The 17,706-nt window shown below is 36.4% G+C and overlaps 1 protein-coding gene and 1 pseudogene across 1 annotated transcript; one reads left to right on the plus strand and one right to left on the minus strand.

Annotated features, from left to right (window-relative positions):
- Positions 1–312: 312 nt before the first annotated feature.
- LOC119987963 lies at positions 313–7,524 on the minus strand (annotated as a pseudogene).
- Positions 7,525–14,805: 7,281 nt separating this feature from the next.
- Positions 14,806–17,542, plus strand: LOC119988817 (putative receptor-like protein kinase At4g00960). The gene is made up of 6 exons (XM_038834006.1): positions 14,806–15,698; positions 15,778–16,040; positions 16,133–16,343; positions 16,426–16,663; positions 16,756–16,906; positions 17,017–17,542. The coding sequence occupies exons 1-6, from the start codon at positions 14,843–14,845 to the stop codon at positions 17,362–17,364; spliced, it is 2,067 nt and encodes a 688-aa protein (XP_038689934.1). The 5' UTR covers positions 14,806–14,842; the 3' UTR covers positions 17,365–17,542.
- Positions 17,543–17,706: the final 164 nt, after the last annotated feature.

Genomic DNA, 17,706 nt, shown 5'->3' on the forward strand with positions numbered 1-17,706 from the left:
AGGGGATTAATGATAATCTCACATCAAAAGATGGTGGGTGAGAATTGATGAGAATCTCACATCAGAAGATGGTGGGTTTGGATTCTTTTCCATCGAAAGATGGTGGGTGATTTCAAGTCTAGCTTATAAGGGAGGGTGGGGATTAATGAGAATCTCATATCAGAAGATGGTGAGTTTGGATTCTTTCTCATCGGAAGATAGTGGATAGTTTGGAGTCTAGCTTATAATGAAGGGCAAATTTCATATTGACAACCTGATTTTTCAATAAAGAATTAGGCTCAAACTTTTGATGTTAGACTTAGACCCACAACCCGTGTAGCAGATATTCATCTGTCTTTGTAGACACAATTCATGCCATTTATCTCTGGACATACAACGCTAGAGTCAAAGACAGACCCTTTGGCCTATTCAAAACCATATGCGAGGAACATAGCTTTGAGAATTGAGATTGCTATGAAAGAGAGAGTCCATGTTGTTTCTTCTTTAGAGAACGAAAACAAAATAAAAACAGAATCTTAGCAAATATGACATGGCAGTCGTGTGATAGGGAAACTCCATACTTAGATATCCTAATTTTTGCAGTTTGTTACATATCGTAGAAGTGCATAAGCTATCTGGGATACAGCTCTGTAATTGGATCCTCATTTGCCGATGGTGGAGCGATTTCTGCCTGGCTTTTGTTAGACTCTGTTATCCTTGATTTGGAATCTCGCGAGGATGACATGTCGGATCCAATGCTTCTATTCATGAAGAACGCTGCTTCTGAGGGTACTGAAAGACTGAGTGAGGAGCTATTAAGCATTAGAACAACTGAGGCCATAGTTGATCGGTCGGCTACATTTTCTTGAACACAGAGCAACCCAATGTGGATGCATCTCAACATTTCATTCCTTGACCCTGCACCTGTTGTGGGATCTATTAGATTCAAAGCTGCCCCTTCTCTCCAATTTCTCCAAGCCTGCAATGGTTAGTTGGGAATGCCTTAATTCTACTGAATTTAAAAAAAAGACATGGAGGACATATATATCTGTAGATTTTGATACTTACATAGCTCAAAAGGTCCTCAGTGATCCCACCATTTTGGAAGCAATTATTTTTCCGACCACTCACAATCTCGAGAACTTAGACCCCAAAACTGAAAACATCTTACTTAACTGAGAAGTGTCCATTCATCGCATACTCTGGAGCCATATATCCACTACATGTAAATATCAATAACATCAATTTCATATTTTCACACCAATACCCAGATAAAGCAAAGTGCGTGTGCTCAAATTATTTGATTTTTCTTGTTTATATAATTTAGTTAAATCTCAAAATTAGAAGATCACAATAGGTCAGTTTTGTTACTTACTAGGTTCCAACAATTCTACTCGTATCCCCTTGAGTTTGGTCCATTGCAAACAATCTTGCCATGCCAAAATCAGAAATTTTTGGGTTCATCTCTACATCTAGCAAAATGTTGCTAGCCTTGAGATCGCGATGAATAATACGAATACGAGAATCTTCATGAAGGTAAAGAAGTCCTCGTGCAATTCCTCTTATGATTTTGTAGCGCTTTTCCCATTCCAAATTTGTGCGTTTGATGCGATCTACATAATTGTACAATAATCAAATAAAACTGAAACTAATGGTGAAAACAGAACAAATACTTAAGGTTGTGTTTGGTATCATTTTCAAAAATTTTGAAAACAAAAATAAAAAACAAAAACATAGAACAAAAAATTGAAACTTGTTTTGTAGAATACTTAAAACTAAAAACAAAAACTGAAAACATAAAATTGAAAAAAAAATGTGTGTTTATGTTTTTATTTTCATAATAATGGAATATATCTACACCACTATATTTTTTATAACTTCAGTCTTTACCGTGTTTCACCATTGAAAACATCAGCAGAAAGAAAAAAAAAGAAATAAAACAATAACCCAAAGTATATTTGGTCATTGTCTTCATATCTCTATACAATTTGCAATTTGAAATTTTAAACAAAGTGCAATCTATAATAAGTATAACTAGTTCTGTTTCCAAAACTTTTAAAAACATTTTTTTCTTGTTTTCAAAAATTTTGAAAACTTGTTTTTGGTTTTTATAAAAACCAAAACAGAAAATACAAACAAACAATATTTTTTGTTTTTGTTTTCTATTTTTTGAAAACTAAAACAAAAAACAAAAAACAAAAGTGATACCAAGCATACCCTAAACTTTATTCTTAGTATTTTCATGTCATTATTACCTAAGCATGTTTTGCATATGATAACAAAACTGTCATCAATAAATAAGATGTAAAACGTTTCAAAAAGTCTGTAACTTATACCAAATAGGAAGTGATCACGGTTTGCATTAGGAACGAACTCAAAGATGAGAAGCCTTTCATGTCCTTCTAAGCAAAAACCAAAGAAGCCTCACTAAATTCCTGTGTTGAAGCTTGGCCACCAACACAACTTCATTTTTAAATTTTAGATCTCCCTGTCCAGAATCCCTAGAGTTCGTTCCTAATGCAAGCCACTCAGGGCCTGATTGAATCCATCCACATCTGATACATTATTGTTATTCCTCATATAAAAAGTATCACCAGTTTCCATGATTCCGAAGATGGAGCGATTAGAATAACGAAACATGCAATAATTGTACCATATAATTGCTTCTTTCTGGTAAGGACATAGCCTCTTGAGCTCAATGGTGGCATTACTGATGCAACTAAGACAATCATTCGGCTTAACATCACCCCTACACAGTGCAATTGCATTAACGGTATCAGAATTGTTGCCCGCAGACATGTTGTAGAAGCCATAATCGTTTTCTTCATTAGAAACAGAGGAAAGGACCCGTTCAAGATTCGCCTGGTAGGTACTGTTTGCAGTATAGTTGCCTTTATCATACAAACAGAAGTGAAACAAGGGATCTGCCTCGGTAATTCTGAAGAAAATGAAGTGTATGAGAATCAGAATACCAAAATGCGTTCCTGAAAAAGAAAAGCCCATGGTTTTTGCCAGGACGTCTAGTCCTAGAAGTGTGTAAAATACTTGGTGGGGAAGATGTAATTTATTCAATTCAAAACATTGACCAAAGACCTAATAATAAAATTTCTCATTCGTGAGCCATGGAAATTAGCCAACTTGGATAGGGTTGGCGACGTGGGCAAATATTGTAAATAATATTCAACCACCACAGAAGTCCGAAACGGATGACATTTTCTACGCTTAGTAGAATGTAATAATACATTGACTGAAGACAAGTCTTGTCTCTGGATAAATTAAGCATCTGATGGATACATGAGTAGTTGAGGACAAATGAGGAAATTTAAAACAGATTTCCTATTTTCCATACCAAACACGCAACATTTTTCGGTGTTTGACTTGTTTTGAGTAAAGCAAACGAAAGTCATTATTTACTCAAGAAATATGATACACTTACGTGGCTCTTGAATTCTGCCGTCGGAGTTGAAGACTGCCATAGATTTCAATTATTCGCACTCAATTGCCCGGACCTCTGTTTGCATTCACGCGGGACTCCTCGCTTCGGTGGTCCGAAATGACGGGCAAGATCCTCTTCGCCCACAACTGGCCGCGCGCAACTTGCTCTCCATGAAGGCACACGACCAGAAGCATCTGATCTTGGAAAGCGAGTCCGCCGTTATCATCACTGCCATCCGGATTTCCGGAACGGCGGACTCCTAACCTAGTCGTTAACGGCCAATTAAACCCAAAATGCAGAGCTGCCAGAGCATGGATGAAATGGGCTTTCAACTTTCAAGGTTTGGATAGCCCATGAGTTGGATAAATGAAGATTGATGAAGTGGGCCTCCAATAAAGTCAATCGCTCAGTTAACATCCAAGCCTCATGAGTTGCATAAATGGGCTGAGAAGGTGGAGAAGACCGGCCCTATTCCTATCACTCATTTTGTAGTAACACGACATAACTGATCGTGGTTGTCATGGTTAAGCAGTATTTGTCATAACATAGTATTGTTCAACCTTCCCAGAAAACACAGATAATAGAACAAAGTAAACAGAGTAATCCAAAACACGGAGAAAGAAGTAGAGCATCAGATTTACTTGGTTTGAAAAAAGTGTCTACGTCCATGGCTGTTTTTACTATGAGAGATTCAGTGTGTACAATTGAGTTAGGATTTCCCTTTATAACTAACTACCGGTACCCAAGAATACAATTATATCCCATGCTGGATTAGTATGATTTGCTCCCTTCTCGTATAATTTCTCTTTTTCTAAAGCTTTCATGTGTAAAGTAATTCTTCTAATGTGAAACACTTTATTTAGGTGTGGTAAAAAAGGGGTTCGAGCCAGTTCTGGGTTGAACAACATAGCTTGTTTATGAAATATTTACATGTTCGGACACTAACTCTGATTGAATTTTGAGCGTACTTAATTTACCAAATTCGAATTGGTCTAAATCCAAACAAGTAAATGTCCGACAAGAGACTCGAATTTAATTTTAAATCGGATAAAAATCTTATGTGTGTATCCGGATTTCTAACATATTATTTATGTCCAAACTTCATTTACTTTGGGTTGGAAAAATTTGATCATTCGAAACGGATAGAGTTTTTCAAACCCTAACTTTATTTAACACATGGGAACTATCAATTCCAAAACTCAAATGAAACTGAAAGTTCTCTGTTCAAAACAGAACAACATCAAATCTGCTATGCCTTGTCTTGCGAGACAACCTCAAGGAATCTGTAGCATAAGCACAAATAGACTACAAGATTGATTTTCTCAAACATAAATACAGAACCTGGCGTCAAGATTAACACATGGGTTAATTATACTTTTCATCACCGAAAGATAACGATTGTTCACTTTTAACACCCAAAGATTTTTTGTTACAAAGTCATCACCCATTTTTCTAAAATGACACTTTTTACGTACTCGGGTAGAATTACTACTGTATCGGTCAGGAATCTTGCTTATGTGGCATGTTGTCAGTAAATTATGGTCAACAAATGCTTATGTGGCAGGAAAACCTAACGACTTTGATATTTGGTTTTCTTAAAAAATTAATAAATAAATGACATGTCATTTCTCTGTCTAAAACTTCTTTAAAAAAATTAATAAATAAATTACAGTCATGTGTGTTATAAGAGAGAGTGGTGTTGGCTGGTATCATCATCGTCCAGCCTCAAATGCCTATTCCTCTTTGTTATGATATGCCCAACCTCTTCAATCTTCTCTGCAATCCAACCCAAACCCAACCTCTTTCGTCGTAAGCTCTCTGTTATTGACAAGAACAAATTGAACTATACCCCAAGGGGTCATATGTCCCCAAAGGTGACAAAATAAATAAATCTAGATCCACCTGAGAGAGACAAAGAGAGGAGACCTTTGATGATTTTGTGGGGATCATGCATCACACTCGAGCGGGTCTCCACGGCAACGTCTTACCTCCACTATGGCGGTATAGTAATGGTGGATTTGGGGACTTCGGGAGAAGCCATAGGAGGTTCGAAAATGGAGCTCCTCTTCCAAGACGACTGTTGCTGGTGCAGAGAAACATCAGCTACATCAAAATATTGACCCAAATTTCACCTGATTTGTGACATCGTTACCCCTAATTTCACTTGATTTGGGTCTGGTGGTAGAGAGAGTTAGGTTTTAGAGAGAGAGACATGAGACTATGACAGAGGAGAGGTAGAGTTGCAGAGTTTTTTTAAAAAAAAATTTAACTCATTTTTTATTAACGTCACATGCCAAATAAGCATTTTTGACCAATAATTGTAGATTTAATGCCACATCAGTAGGTATCTGGACCGGAATAGTGTTTAATCTGCCCGTATGACCGAAATGTCTCATATTGAATCAATAGGTGATGACTTTATAACAAAAAAATCTTTGAGTGCAAAAAATGAACAACCCATATCTTTTGGTGATGAAAAATATAATTAATCTCTTTCAAATTCAGACCAAGAACATCGAACACAGACCCACCATATCTTCCAACAACTACACAAACCAAGAATAAGACAATACTAGATTTTTGCTTCTAGATTATGCTTATCTGGCATCACTACAAACACGTAATAAAAAACATTAAAGCCATATGACATGGCAGTCAACAAGCAAAGATAAAACATAACACTCGGTCAACATGAACCACGTCAACACAGATAAACAATAAAGACAAAGCTTTATGTCTCAGACCCGACAAAAACGAAGTTCAATTGATTAAAAAACATAATTTGCTTCAAGACCACATCAATTACAATACAGAAGTTCGAACTTCTAACTTCTGAACGTTGAAAAATTTCTAATGCAAAATCAAATTGCTTTAACTTTATTTTACTTGGCAGTTGATTCTTGAACCAATGCATCTCCCATATTGAGCATCACAAACAGAGTACTGAAACCAAAGTGATGACAGCTATAAAGCCATTGCTTCCCTTCCCTGGAAAATCATAAATGAAATCAAATTAGAGCATGATTACTGTTGAATAAGTACTCTAGCGGTAACTCTTTATATATATATATATATAGATATATATTTAGACAATTATTGTGTAACTTGTTATGTCCACACATATAAAAGCTTGACAAATATGTTTTACCTTTTGTAGTCGCTGCGTTCATTGGCGGAGGAGGAGAAACCAATGTTGGTGGTGGAGGAGGAGAAACCAATGTTGACGAGGGTGTCGATGGAGACGGCGGAGAAGCTGCAGTTGAGTCGTAGAATTGATCTTTCTCGTACCTAAAGTGGCAGCTTGGACCTACAACTCTCCCACCTTGCCTCCCATCACAACATTGTGGGAGCAAATTTGTGGCATTGGTCAAGCAGTCACGACAGTCTTCCATGGACAAATCAGGAGTGCACTGAACAAGTGCAAATATAGTTTGTGAGGTTGCTGTGGTTGTATTTCCTGTTGCAAACTTAAGATGAGAATCACCTGATGCAGCTTGACTTGTGAGGTTTCCCAACAATGAATTCGCTGCCTGATTGAACTCGGTCGGATTTGTGACATTATTCAGATTATACATCCAAAAATAAGGTCCAATTTCCATTCTGCCAAAGATGGAGCTGTTGGAGTACCTTAACATACAATCATCATACCATACAATGGCCTCCTTCTGGGTTGGACATAGCTTTTTGATGTCTTGGGTGGAGTTACTTATGCAGCTACGACACATTTCAGGCTTAGAATCTCCTCTACAGAGTCCAATTGCATAAACTTTGTCAGGGTTTTTGCCAGAAGAGAGATTGTAAAATCCATAATTGATTTCAGTGTGAGAGGTGATGGAGGAGAGGACCTGATTGAGGTTTGATTGGTAGGTGCTATTGGTGGTGAAATTACCAGTATCATAACAGACTTGGTAATTTGGATTGGCAGTGGTGAGAGCGAAGAGTTGTATGAAAATGGCGCAAGAAATAAATATCAATCTTGAAGTAGCCATCGACACGGGTAACTCTCGCTTTGCTTCAATGATAATGAGGAGTGCGTAATTTTCTATTTGTACAGGTCTTGTTTTGGTCCAATTTAATGTCTAGAAATTAATGAATGGCCTACCACTGACATTAATCTTATGGTCGTCGTCTACCCACTATGTTCATTGACTTGTTCAAACAACAGACTGTATTAAGTTACTAAGGCTTATGCCTTTGTTGATCTGTCTGACTTGGAATTGTGAATTGATTTAGTTCACACAACGAAAGCAACTGCAAGGAAGAGGATAAAATTTATGGAAACACTACATATCGATAATTTTGATATTCATAATCTAGGTGGTATGAGAAGAAATATGGGGACCATTTAATTTCTTTTCATGTCACCTAAATAATGAACACCAAAATTTTGAACACATATCATTTTGACAAAATTTATGGATATTGTTTGGGACCTGGGGAGATCAGAGCGACAACAACTAGTGGGCGAGCCTGGAGTAATCTTGAGAGCCGTATGGGCTAAGGCCTTTTAGGCATCTGTTCTTGATGGGCATTGGTCCAAATTAACTTATCTGTCCTTAATGGGCTTTGGGTTCTTGGAGACTGAGGGATTCTGTTTATCCAAAGCTTCGTATCAACGGTGAGAGATGCAGGGGCTCGTCTCAGAATCACAAACACCGCAAAACGGATTTGTTCAATTTACAGGCAATGAAGTTTGTATTTCTGAACTGGAACCTCGATAGTGCTAGAGTGTGGAGAAATACTTCCTTCTTTCGAGGATGAACAAAGTGACTTTACTTTCTAGTTTATGCTTCTTTGTCAATCATGGGTCAGGGTCTTCCGACTCTTCTTATTCTTTAAGAGCTGGACTTCAATCTTGTTTGGGCTTCTTTCTTATTTGGCCCATTAATGTATTGGCCACAAACCATCGACCCAAGAATCTACACTACAAGGCCCAAGATTTAGTCGACAGTAGACCTACAAAAGTCTACGTTGAACTTGATAGGCCCAAGATCCAATCGACACGAGACCCACGAGAGTCCAAGTCGAACTCGGTAGGCCCAAGTTACTTGGCAACTAGACCTATGAAAGACTAAAACTTGTTCTGGCAACTCCATAGATGCCTATTTTACCTCCGAAGGCTCAAAACCAATGCTGACAAGTAGCTCGTTCAAAGGCCCTTGAACCAACTCAAAGCTCAAGGCCCATCTGTAGGATTGATAGGTGCAGGTCATGTGACCAAAGCACTATAAATACAGGAGGAGCCCTCCTCATTAAGACATTAACTATCTCAACTATTTACTATATCTCTCACTCTCTCTCTAAAAGGTCTTTCACTTCTCTCCCTATAAATTACCTAATCATTGACTGACTTAACCATCGGAGCTTCCCCAGCCGACACCACACTGGTGTCAAACTTTATGGTCCACCTAATGTGATCTTTGCAGGATTGTCGAAGGTCTCAATCGAATTATAAATTAATAGATTTTTGGGTATACAATTAATATCCATGTTAGTTGGGTCCATTAGTTATAGGACGCAGTTTTACTTTTGTATCACAAATTATTGTTTATTTATTTATGTCATGTCATGTCTGTCATTCTTAGAAGGAAAACTCGTTCTTTTAAATGGTTTGCTAGTCAGATCTGGAGGTTTCGCAGTTTGTTTGAAATTGTACATTTTACAATTCAAATTTAATGGTTTGGAATGTATGTCACATTATAACACATTTTTTTTTTATTTTTAAAATTTGTTTTATTTTTCCTCCGCCTTTACATATGAATTGTAGACTTTATGGGGCTTGTTTGGTGGGGCGTTGGTTGGGGCGGGTCCACTTTCCCAGCCAGCCCCACCAAACACAAAACTAAGTTGGGCGTTAGGGCAAATGCAATAAGATTTAGTTTGCTGGGCCAACATTTTTGTTGGCCCGGTCCCACCTCTATTACACAAAAAGTCAAGTCAAACACGTATTCTAATACAGCCACATCAGCAAAACACAAATTTCTATACACTTTTTCTTCCCACACACTTTCTCTTTCCACCCAACCCAACAACATTCATTTCCTCCATATTATCCACAACAAAACTACACCAAAACATCAAATATCAATACATCCACATCAGCAAAACACTTATCTCAATACAGCCACATCAGCAAAACACTTATCCCAATACAGCCACATAAGCAAAACACATTTTACAATACAACCACATCAGCAAAAGACAACATCTTTGTTGGCCCAATATCACTTCACCATTACATTTGCCCTTACCACTCCGTTTGCTGCATTTTTTAACGCGGTAGCTTTTTGGCGTGAGTCCCACACCAAAAGCTGCCGCCTTTTTTTAAAATATTTTTTTGTGTGTGTCCCACCCAAAAATTATTAAGTTATTTTAAGCGTGGGACCCACCTAAAAATTAAGGTTTTAACATTATTTATTATACCTAATAACTTTTAATATGATTCTGTCAACGAATGGATCACTCCGTACAGTGAATAATTTACAACATACATTAAATGTATCCGTCAATATACTTTAATGTCATATAATAAGTTATTTTATTTAATTATTGAGAATGGAAAAACTAATTATAGGAAGTGAGAAAATCAATTATGAGAATGCGAAACTAGTATCAAATCACACATAAATCAAAAGAATTTAATATCAAATCAAACATAAAAAAATACAAACCAATGAATTAGGGATGGACTTACTAAAAATGTGGGGTGAGAATACCATTACCCTTGGGGGCTCTCTGAGTTAGGACCGTACTTTCTTGGTTGTCTGTTGGTTTCTCCACTTGCCTAATAAAAAATTGAAGTTATGACATCATAATAGAAAGTGCTCGTTAATGCTGACAAGTGACAAGATGAGACAGAGTTCAGATTATGGTGAGACTACATAGGAGGGACCCAGCCAGCATGTGGTGTGGGTTGAGCACTTGTAATGGTATTATTTTGTCTGGATCAACCATAGTTTTTAAACTCGGACCGGCCCGTCGGTCGGACCGTGAAACCCACGAACCGGCGGTCTCTCCGGTTTTTTGTTGGAAAAAGACCGTTTGTGCATCAACCCGCGTCAAATCGCGGGTCAACCCATGAAACCCGACAACCCGTGACCCGACGGGTTAAAAGAAAACCCGCATGTTTTGTAAAATGACTTAAAAACAAAGAATATTTTATTTTTGTTAATGAATTGTGAGGTCAAATATGTAATTTACCTTCAATGGACACAAAAATATTTTATTTTTGTTAATGAATTTGAATTTTGTGTTTGGTTTATGAATTGTTCATTTGATTTGCTTATTGCTATAAAATTTAATAAATTTTTGCAGAAAAATTATGGCTGAATTGTACAAGTATGCTCCTCTAACTTGCTATATAGTATATAGTTATACAGTATATAACTATCAAATTATAATTTTTTATTATTTTATTATTTATTAAAAACCCGCGGTTCAACCTCCATCGTAACGGTTGAACCTCGAAACCCTTGACCCTTCAACCTTGACGGTTCGACACGCGGGTCGGGTTTAAAAACTATGGGGCCAACAAATATGTATGGGGTTTTATGTTTTGCTGATGTGGCTATATTGAGAGATGTGTTTTATATTGAAAGATTGTGTTTTGATGTAGTTTTATTGGGGACAATATGAAGGGCATGAGAATTTATTGGCCACCATGTTGGGTGGAAAGGAAAATGTATAAGAATTTGTGTTTTGTTGATGTGGTTATATTGGGAGATGTGTTTTGTTGATGTGATTGTATTGAGAGACATGCTTATCTTGATTTTTTATGTAATAGAAGTGGGACACTGGGACTCAATATAAGATTTTGCTAGGTTAGCAAATTAACATTACTGCAGTTTAGGTGGATGGTTGCCTTTGTTAGGGTAAGAGGTGATGTACGTATTCAAGACTGGCACAAACTTTCAAATAAAAAAGTCAACTTCCACGAAATTATCAAATGAACATTACCTAGTAAAACTTGAGCAACCACAATAATAGCCCAATAATAGTGTTTTGATTGATTGCGCTAACAAAAACTTAGAAAACATGTAAAGTGGGTATTAGTGGTAAGAAAAATGTAGTTTGTCACAATAGTGTAATTTTAATGATCGGTAAATTATTATATTTTTTACAATATTTTTAGTAGAGAGAATGAAATTAATAGAGAAAATGTGTAAACTGTAAAGTGAACTTCAAATATACTAAAAGTAAGCCAATATATCAATAAACTAACTTCCATGCCATACTATGCTGCGTTTTTGAACGTTTTAGCTTTTTAACGTGGGTCTCACGATAAAAAGCTGTAGCCTTTTTTAAAAAAAATTTGTGTGGGTCCCACCCAAAATTATTAAGTATTGTTATTTTAAGGTGGGACCCACCTAAAATTAAGGTTTCAACATTATTTATTATACCTAATAACTTTTTAATATGATTCTGTTAACGAATGGATCACTCTGTACAGTGAATAATTTACAACATACATTAAATATATCCGTCAATCTATTTTGATGTGATTTATTATACCTAATAACTTTTTAATATGATTCTGTCAACGAATGGATCACTCTGTACAGTGAATAATTTACAACATACATTAAATAAATATATCCGTCAATCTATTTTGATGTGATATAATAAATTATTTTATTTAATTATTAGGAGTGAAAAAACTAATTATAAGCGGTGGAAAAACCAATTATAGAAATACGAATCTAATATCAAATCGCAAACAAATCAAAAGATTTAATATCAAATCAAATATAAAATAATATAAACAAATACAAACCAATGAATGAGGGGTGAGCTTACTAAAATGTGGGGTGAGAATATCATTACTCTTTAAAAAAATCTAGTATGCAAAATGTATAAACTTGAGGGCTCTCTGAGTTAAAACAGTACTTTCTTGATTATCTGTCTTTTTTTTTTAAAACAATAAGATTAGCTAATCAAACACCGGCCCTAACTTCAAAGGGCAAAAAAATGTTTGGTTGTCTGTTGGTTTCTCCACTTGCCTAATAAAAAATTAAAGTTATAACATTATAATAGAAAGTGCTCGTTAATGCTGACAAGTGACAAGATGAGAGAGAGTTCAGATTATGGTGAGACTACACAGGCGGGACCCAGCCACCATGTGTGGTGTGGGTTTATAGGTGGATGGTTGCCTTGTTGGGGTAAGAGGAGATGTACGTATTCAAGACTGGCTCAAACTTTCAAATTAAAAAGTCAACTTCCACGAAATTATCAAATGAACATTACCAAGTAAAACTTGAGCAACCACAATAATAGTGTTTAGATTGATTGCGCTAACAAAAACTTAGAAAACATGTAAAGTGGGTATTAGTGGTAAGAAAAATGTAGTTTGTCACAATAGTGTAATTTTAAGGATCCGTAAATTATTATATTTTTTACAACATTTTTAGTAGAGAGAATGAAATTAATAGAGAAAATGTGTAAAGTCAACTTCAAATATACTAAAAATAAGCCAATATATAAGTCAACTAATTTCCATGCCACACTATTTGGCCCGGTAAAAATGATCCGATAAAATTTGACTGTTGTATCAATTCATTCATCCATTCATGCCCCCATAAAATCCATTTTTCTCACATTCATGCTCCAACAAATGATCATCTCCAATATAAAATGAAAAGAGAAAAATTAAATGTAAGTCCTTCATATTCCAATAGAGACATTCTTAAAAATTTTATTCCATAAAGTCTATTTATTTTAAACTAATATTTCAAAAAGAACAAGCTCTTATCCTAATTTTTTTAAATGACTAAAATAACCTCTGTTTAATTATTTAAATTTTAAAAATTAATCATAAAGTTTATAGAAATTACTTTCTCACTTACGAAAGCTCCTCTTTCACGACTATAGCTGTAGGGAATATTTTTCTTTCCAATTTTCTTCTTGAAATTGATTTTCTAATATGAATCTTGCATCAATTTTAAATTTCTATAATGATTCTACTTGCGATCCTGTTGATTTTGGATATTCTGGGTGTTTGAATTTTTAGATATGATCATACTCACCACGGGACTTGTAGTTTTCCTTCCATCTGTCATCAATCATTATTTTCAAAAGTTTCTGTGGTGATTTTTCGTATTTTTTTGGGTTCTGATTCCTATTGCAAACTGCAGGTGATATGCTATATATTTCGATTAATTTGATATCTGTCTTATTGAAATGTTATCCATTTTTAAAGAAATGTTATCTATTTTTAAAGAAATGTTATTTGTCTTTAAAGAAATGTTATATGTTTGAAGTTTCAAAACAGATAACATATAATAACATATCTGAAACAGATATATTATTTGCAGATTCAGATCCAATTTCAGAAGAAAAAAAGAATTCGAAAAAGCAATAAAACCTCAAAGTTGATGCATCTTGGTCTGTAGAGTTGATTGGTGGTGTTGATAGTCATCAGAGTTGGCCGTATTGGCCGATCTAACTCTTTTTCAAATGGTGACCGTGATTTCAAGAAGTTTTTTTGACGAATCAAGTGATAATCGATGGCCAGTGATGATTGAACTTTGATTGAGCTGACCTAAAGCTTTATTTTGATAGTTTGTTCGTCGAAAACGATGACCGAACGATTAATTTCCGATGGTCGACATGAAGGAAGGAGAAGAGCGAGAAAAAAAAAAGAGAGGAAGAAGAATGACATCACACGTGTGGCTCTAGATAAATTTTAGAGAATCTTTAGGGGTATTTTTGTCAACACAATACAAATATATTTTTTTTCTAATGTTTTTTTTTCTATTTTGTCATTCCTTGAATATATAACTATCATATTGTCATTTCCTCTCAATTCCGCAAATGAAAATATAAATAAAAACTAGGAAGTAAAAAAGGAAAGGACACGATGTATCGAAAATGGACAGATTTGCTGAAATAATTGTGGGGTAATTGAATATGAGTTGAGCACTAAAAAATACTTTTTTTTTTTTTTTTTGTTTTTTGTCTCCCCTTTTAGCTATGACTTCCAGCAGTTATTGTTGAACGCCAGATAAAATACACTAAATAACTGAAGGTCAACTTAGTTCCCCCGAACGTGGATCTAATATCAAAAGTTTCGTCTTTTGCATTTCACAACCCCTGCAACTGGATTGTTATCCGAACTCTACAGCATGGACGTGCAAACACTTGCAAATTTTTTTTGGTTGGTAGGCTCGTTTTTCTGGACAAGTGAGGAACTTCTATGACAGACAGACAATTTAGACCAATTCGAGCCGTACTGTACACAAGCTGAATGTAGGACACAAAATGGGCTAGTAAGAAAGTCTCAAAAAGATTTTACGTCAGAGATCTACCCCAAAAAGAGGCATAGATAATGTAGTTAATCAATAAGTTTAATAGTTTGAAAAGGAAATATCTTTCCCTTCAATTATTTGTAGGAGACAAAAGAATGGCGGCTGGGTTGGGTTTAGCTGAATTATGAACAATAAAAGATACAAGACGGTTTCCAATGCCACAGCCGAATTTATCATCATCTACACCAGTTCAATGGGCTTTACGCATTTGGTTTCTCTTGTTTTTCTAATCTTCACAAGCGTCAGTCCCACCGGAGCACAAACTTATTGTGACAACGCAGGATTGATCTCAAGTAACAGCACCTACGCCGCAAATCGCAACCTTATCCTATCCTCTCTAGCTTCCAATGCATCGGCGGAGCCTGGTTTCTACACTACTCAAACAATAGGCCAAGAACCCAACAAAGTATATGCTCAGGCACTTTGCTTAGCAGACTCCACGACAGACTCATGCAACAGATGTGTTGAAACCTCCAGGGAGACAATTATGGCACAGTGTGCTAACGAAACCGGAGGAATTTCTTGGGGACCTGATTATCCTCCATGTATCGTTCGCTACTCAAACAGATCCATCTTTGGAAAACCAGAGTTATCACCCTTTCGTTCTGGGTACAATACAGATCAAATCGCATCGAATCAAGAAGAGTTTGACCAGGTATGGAATGGTTTGATGGAGAATATCACCACAAAAGCTTCTATGGGCTCTGACACGCTGAAGTATGCGACAGGGGAGATAAATGTTTCAAACAATGAAAGGATATATGCATTGATGCAGTGTACACCAGATCTATCACAAAGCGATTGCGCGTATTGTCTTAGAGAATCTGTTAGTTATTTCAATAGTTGCTGCCATGGGAAACAAGGAGGTTATGTTCTTTATCCGAGCTGTATGTATAGATGGGATATGTATCCCTTCTATGGACTTATTGTGGATGGTTCTTCACCGCCCGCTCTGCCACAAACCAATTCAACTACCGGAGGTATGTGTTTAAGTATTGCAGAATTAGCATATACTTATAATCGAGAACATATGCTGGATTTATTTTTTTGCTATTGCAGGCCGCCCGCGCAATATTTCTCGAATCATTGTTTCTGTCACTGTTGTTCCAGCAGTAATCTTCATCGCAATTTTTGGTGTCGTATGCACAATTGTCCGCATCAGAAGATTGAAACAAAAGGCTGAAAAACTAAAAGCTTGCGAAAATGGTGAATTTTTTGATAGGGAATCCTTCCCATTTGACTTTGAAACCATCAAATTCGCAACCAATAATTTCTCCAATGACAACATGCTCGGACAAGGTGGATTTGGTGCTGTTTACAAGGTAATCAGTATGTACGAGATTCTGAATATCAAATTCCTAGAAGACGTTCTGTATTGTTCCTGACCGAAGTGCTATTCTATATGTGTTACCAGGGTAGGCTTCACAATGGACAAGATGTGGCAGTGAAGAGACTTTCATCATATTCAGGACAAGGAGATTTAGAATTTAAGAATGAGGTTATGTTGACAGCTCGGCTTCAACACAAAAATCTTGTTAGGGTTCTTGGTTTTTGCTTACATGGAAACGAAAGAATTGTCATCTACGAGTTGATGCCCAACTCGAGCCTCGATCACTTCTTGTTTGGTAAAAATTTCTATCTGCTTAACTTAAGTCTTACTCTTCCTGGTGAGGCTGTTCTAATTGAAGCCAGAACCAACTTTTGTAGATTCAATAAGGCGTTTAGTATTGAGTTGGGAAATACGTTACAACATCATAGTTGGCACAGCAAGAGGAATTCTTTACCTTCATGAAGATTCGCGACTTCGAGTTATTCACCGAGACCTGAAAGCCAGCAATATCTTGCTAGACGAATGGATGAACCCAAAAATATCAGATTTTGGAGTGGCTAGATTGTTTGAAATGGATCAAACTCGAGACAGAACAACCAGGATTGTTGGTACCTTGTGAGTATAACAACAATCCTACTACTTATACCTAAATATAGCGTAAGTGGCATTGAAACAACATAAATCTAATTAAAATTCTGTGTGTTCAGTGGCTATATGGCTCCAGAGTACGCGAGAAATGGACATGTTTCAGTCAAGTCAGATGTCTTTAGCTTTGGCGTTCTAGTTTTGGAAATCATCTGTGGCCAAAAGAACACTTGTTTCAGTATTGGAAATGAAGCAGAGCACTTACTAACCTATGTAAGTCTCATCTACAATATTTCTCTTGCTTTTTATGGTGTTTATCAGAAGTCGGAGCATATAGATTAAGAACATATGGATTCAGATATTTCATACTAAATAATATGCAGGCTTGGAACTGTTGGAGCGACGGCACGGCTTTGAATATAATGGATCCCCTTATTAGTAAGGGTTCAAGAAGTGAAATCATGAGGTGCATCCATATTGCATTACTGTGTGTTCAAGAAACTGTAGCTGACAGACCAACTATGGCAGTAATTTGTGTTATGCTTGGTGACTGCACAGTCTCACTCCCTATGCCCTCGAGACCTGCCTATTATATGGATACTACCGTGGAGCCAGATTTAAGACCATCACAGAGGAATAATCATAGCAGCTCTCGATCAGGACAATCCACAGACGGATCCCCCCTGTCCATGGTAATTGAGGCTTCATTTTCAACAATAGAACCTCGATAACTGTTTTACGATGGAGGGAGACTCATTACAAGTTGACAGTAGTCGACACTGTTTTGGCTACTCTGCAAGACAATTCAATGTATAACAATATATGCATGAATCCTCAAATAACTCTCCATTTAATGAGATCTCATTTCTGTATAAATATCACCAAAAGGTTATTAAAAATCAGGCTAGTTTCTTCTCGGGTCTTCTTCCTTTCTTCAGCTACTAATACGGCCTCCAGTCTCCACTTCTCCTACAACGTTGACAAATCTCCACTCTTGGTTTCCGCCTAGTCCACGGCCAAAACACAGAAGTTGGGCTTCAGCTCGAGAACAGCCCAGTAAACAGCTTGGCCCA

This window comes from Tripterygium wilfordii, chromosome 21 (assembly GCF_013401445.1).
Source record: "Tripterygium wilfordii isolate XIE 37 chromosome 21, ASM1340144v1, whole genome shotgun sequence".
In the NCBI taxonomy this organism is placed as follows: domain Eukaryota; kingdom Viridiplantae; phylum Streptophyta; class Magnoliopsida; order Celastrales; family Celastraceae; genus Tripterygium; species Tripterygium wilfordii.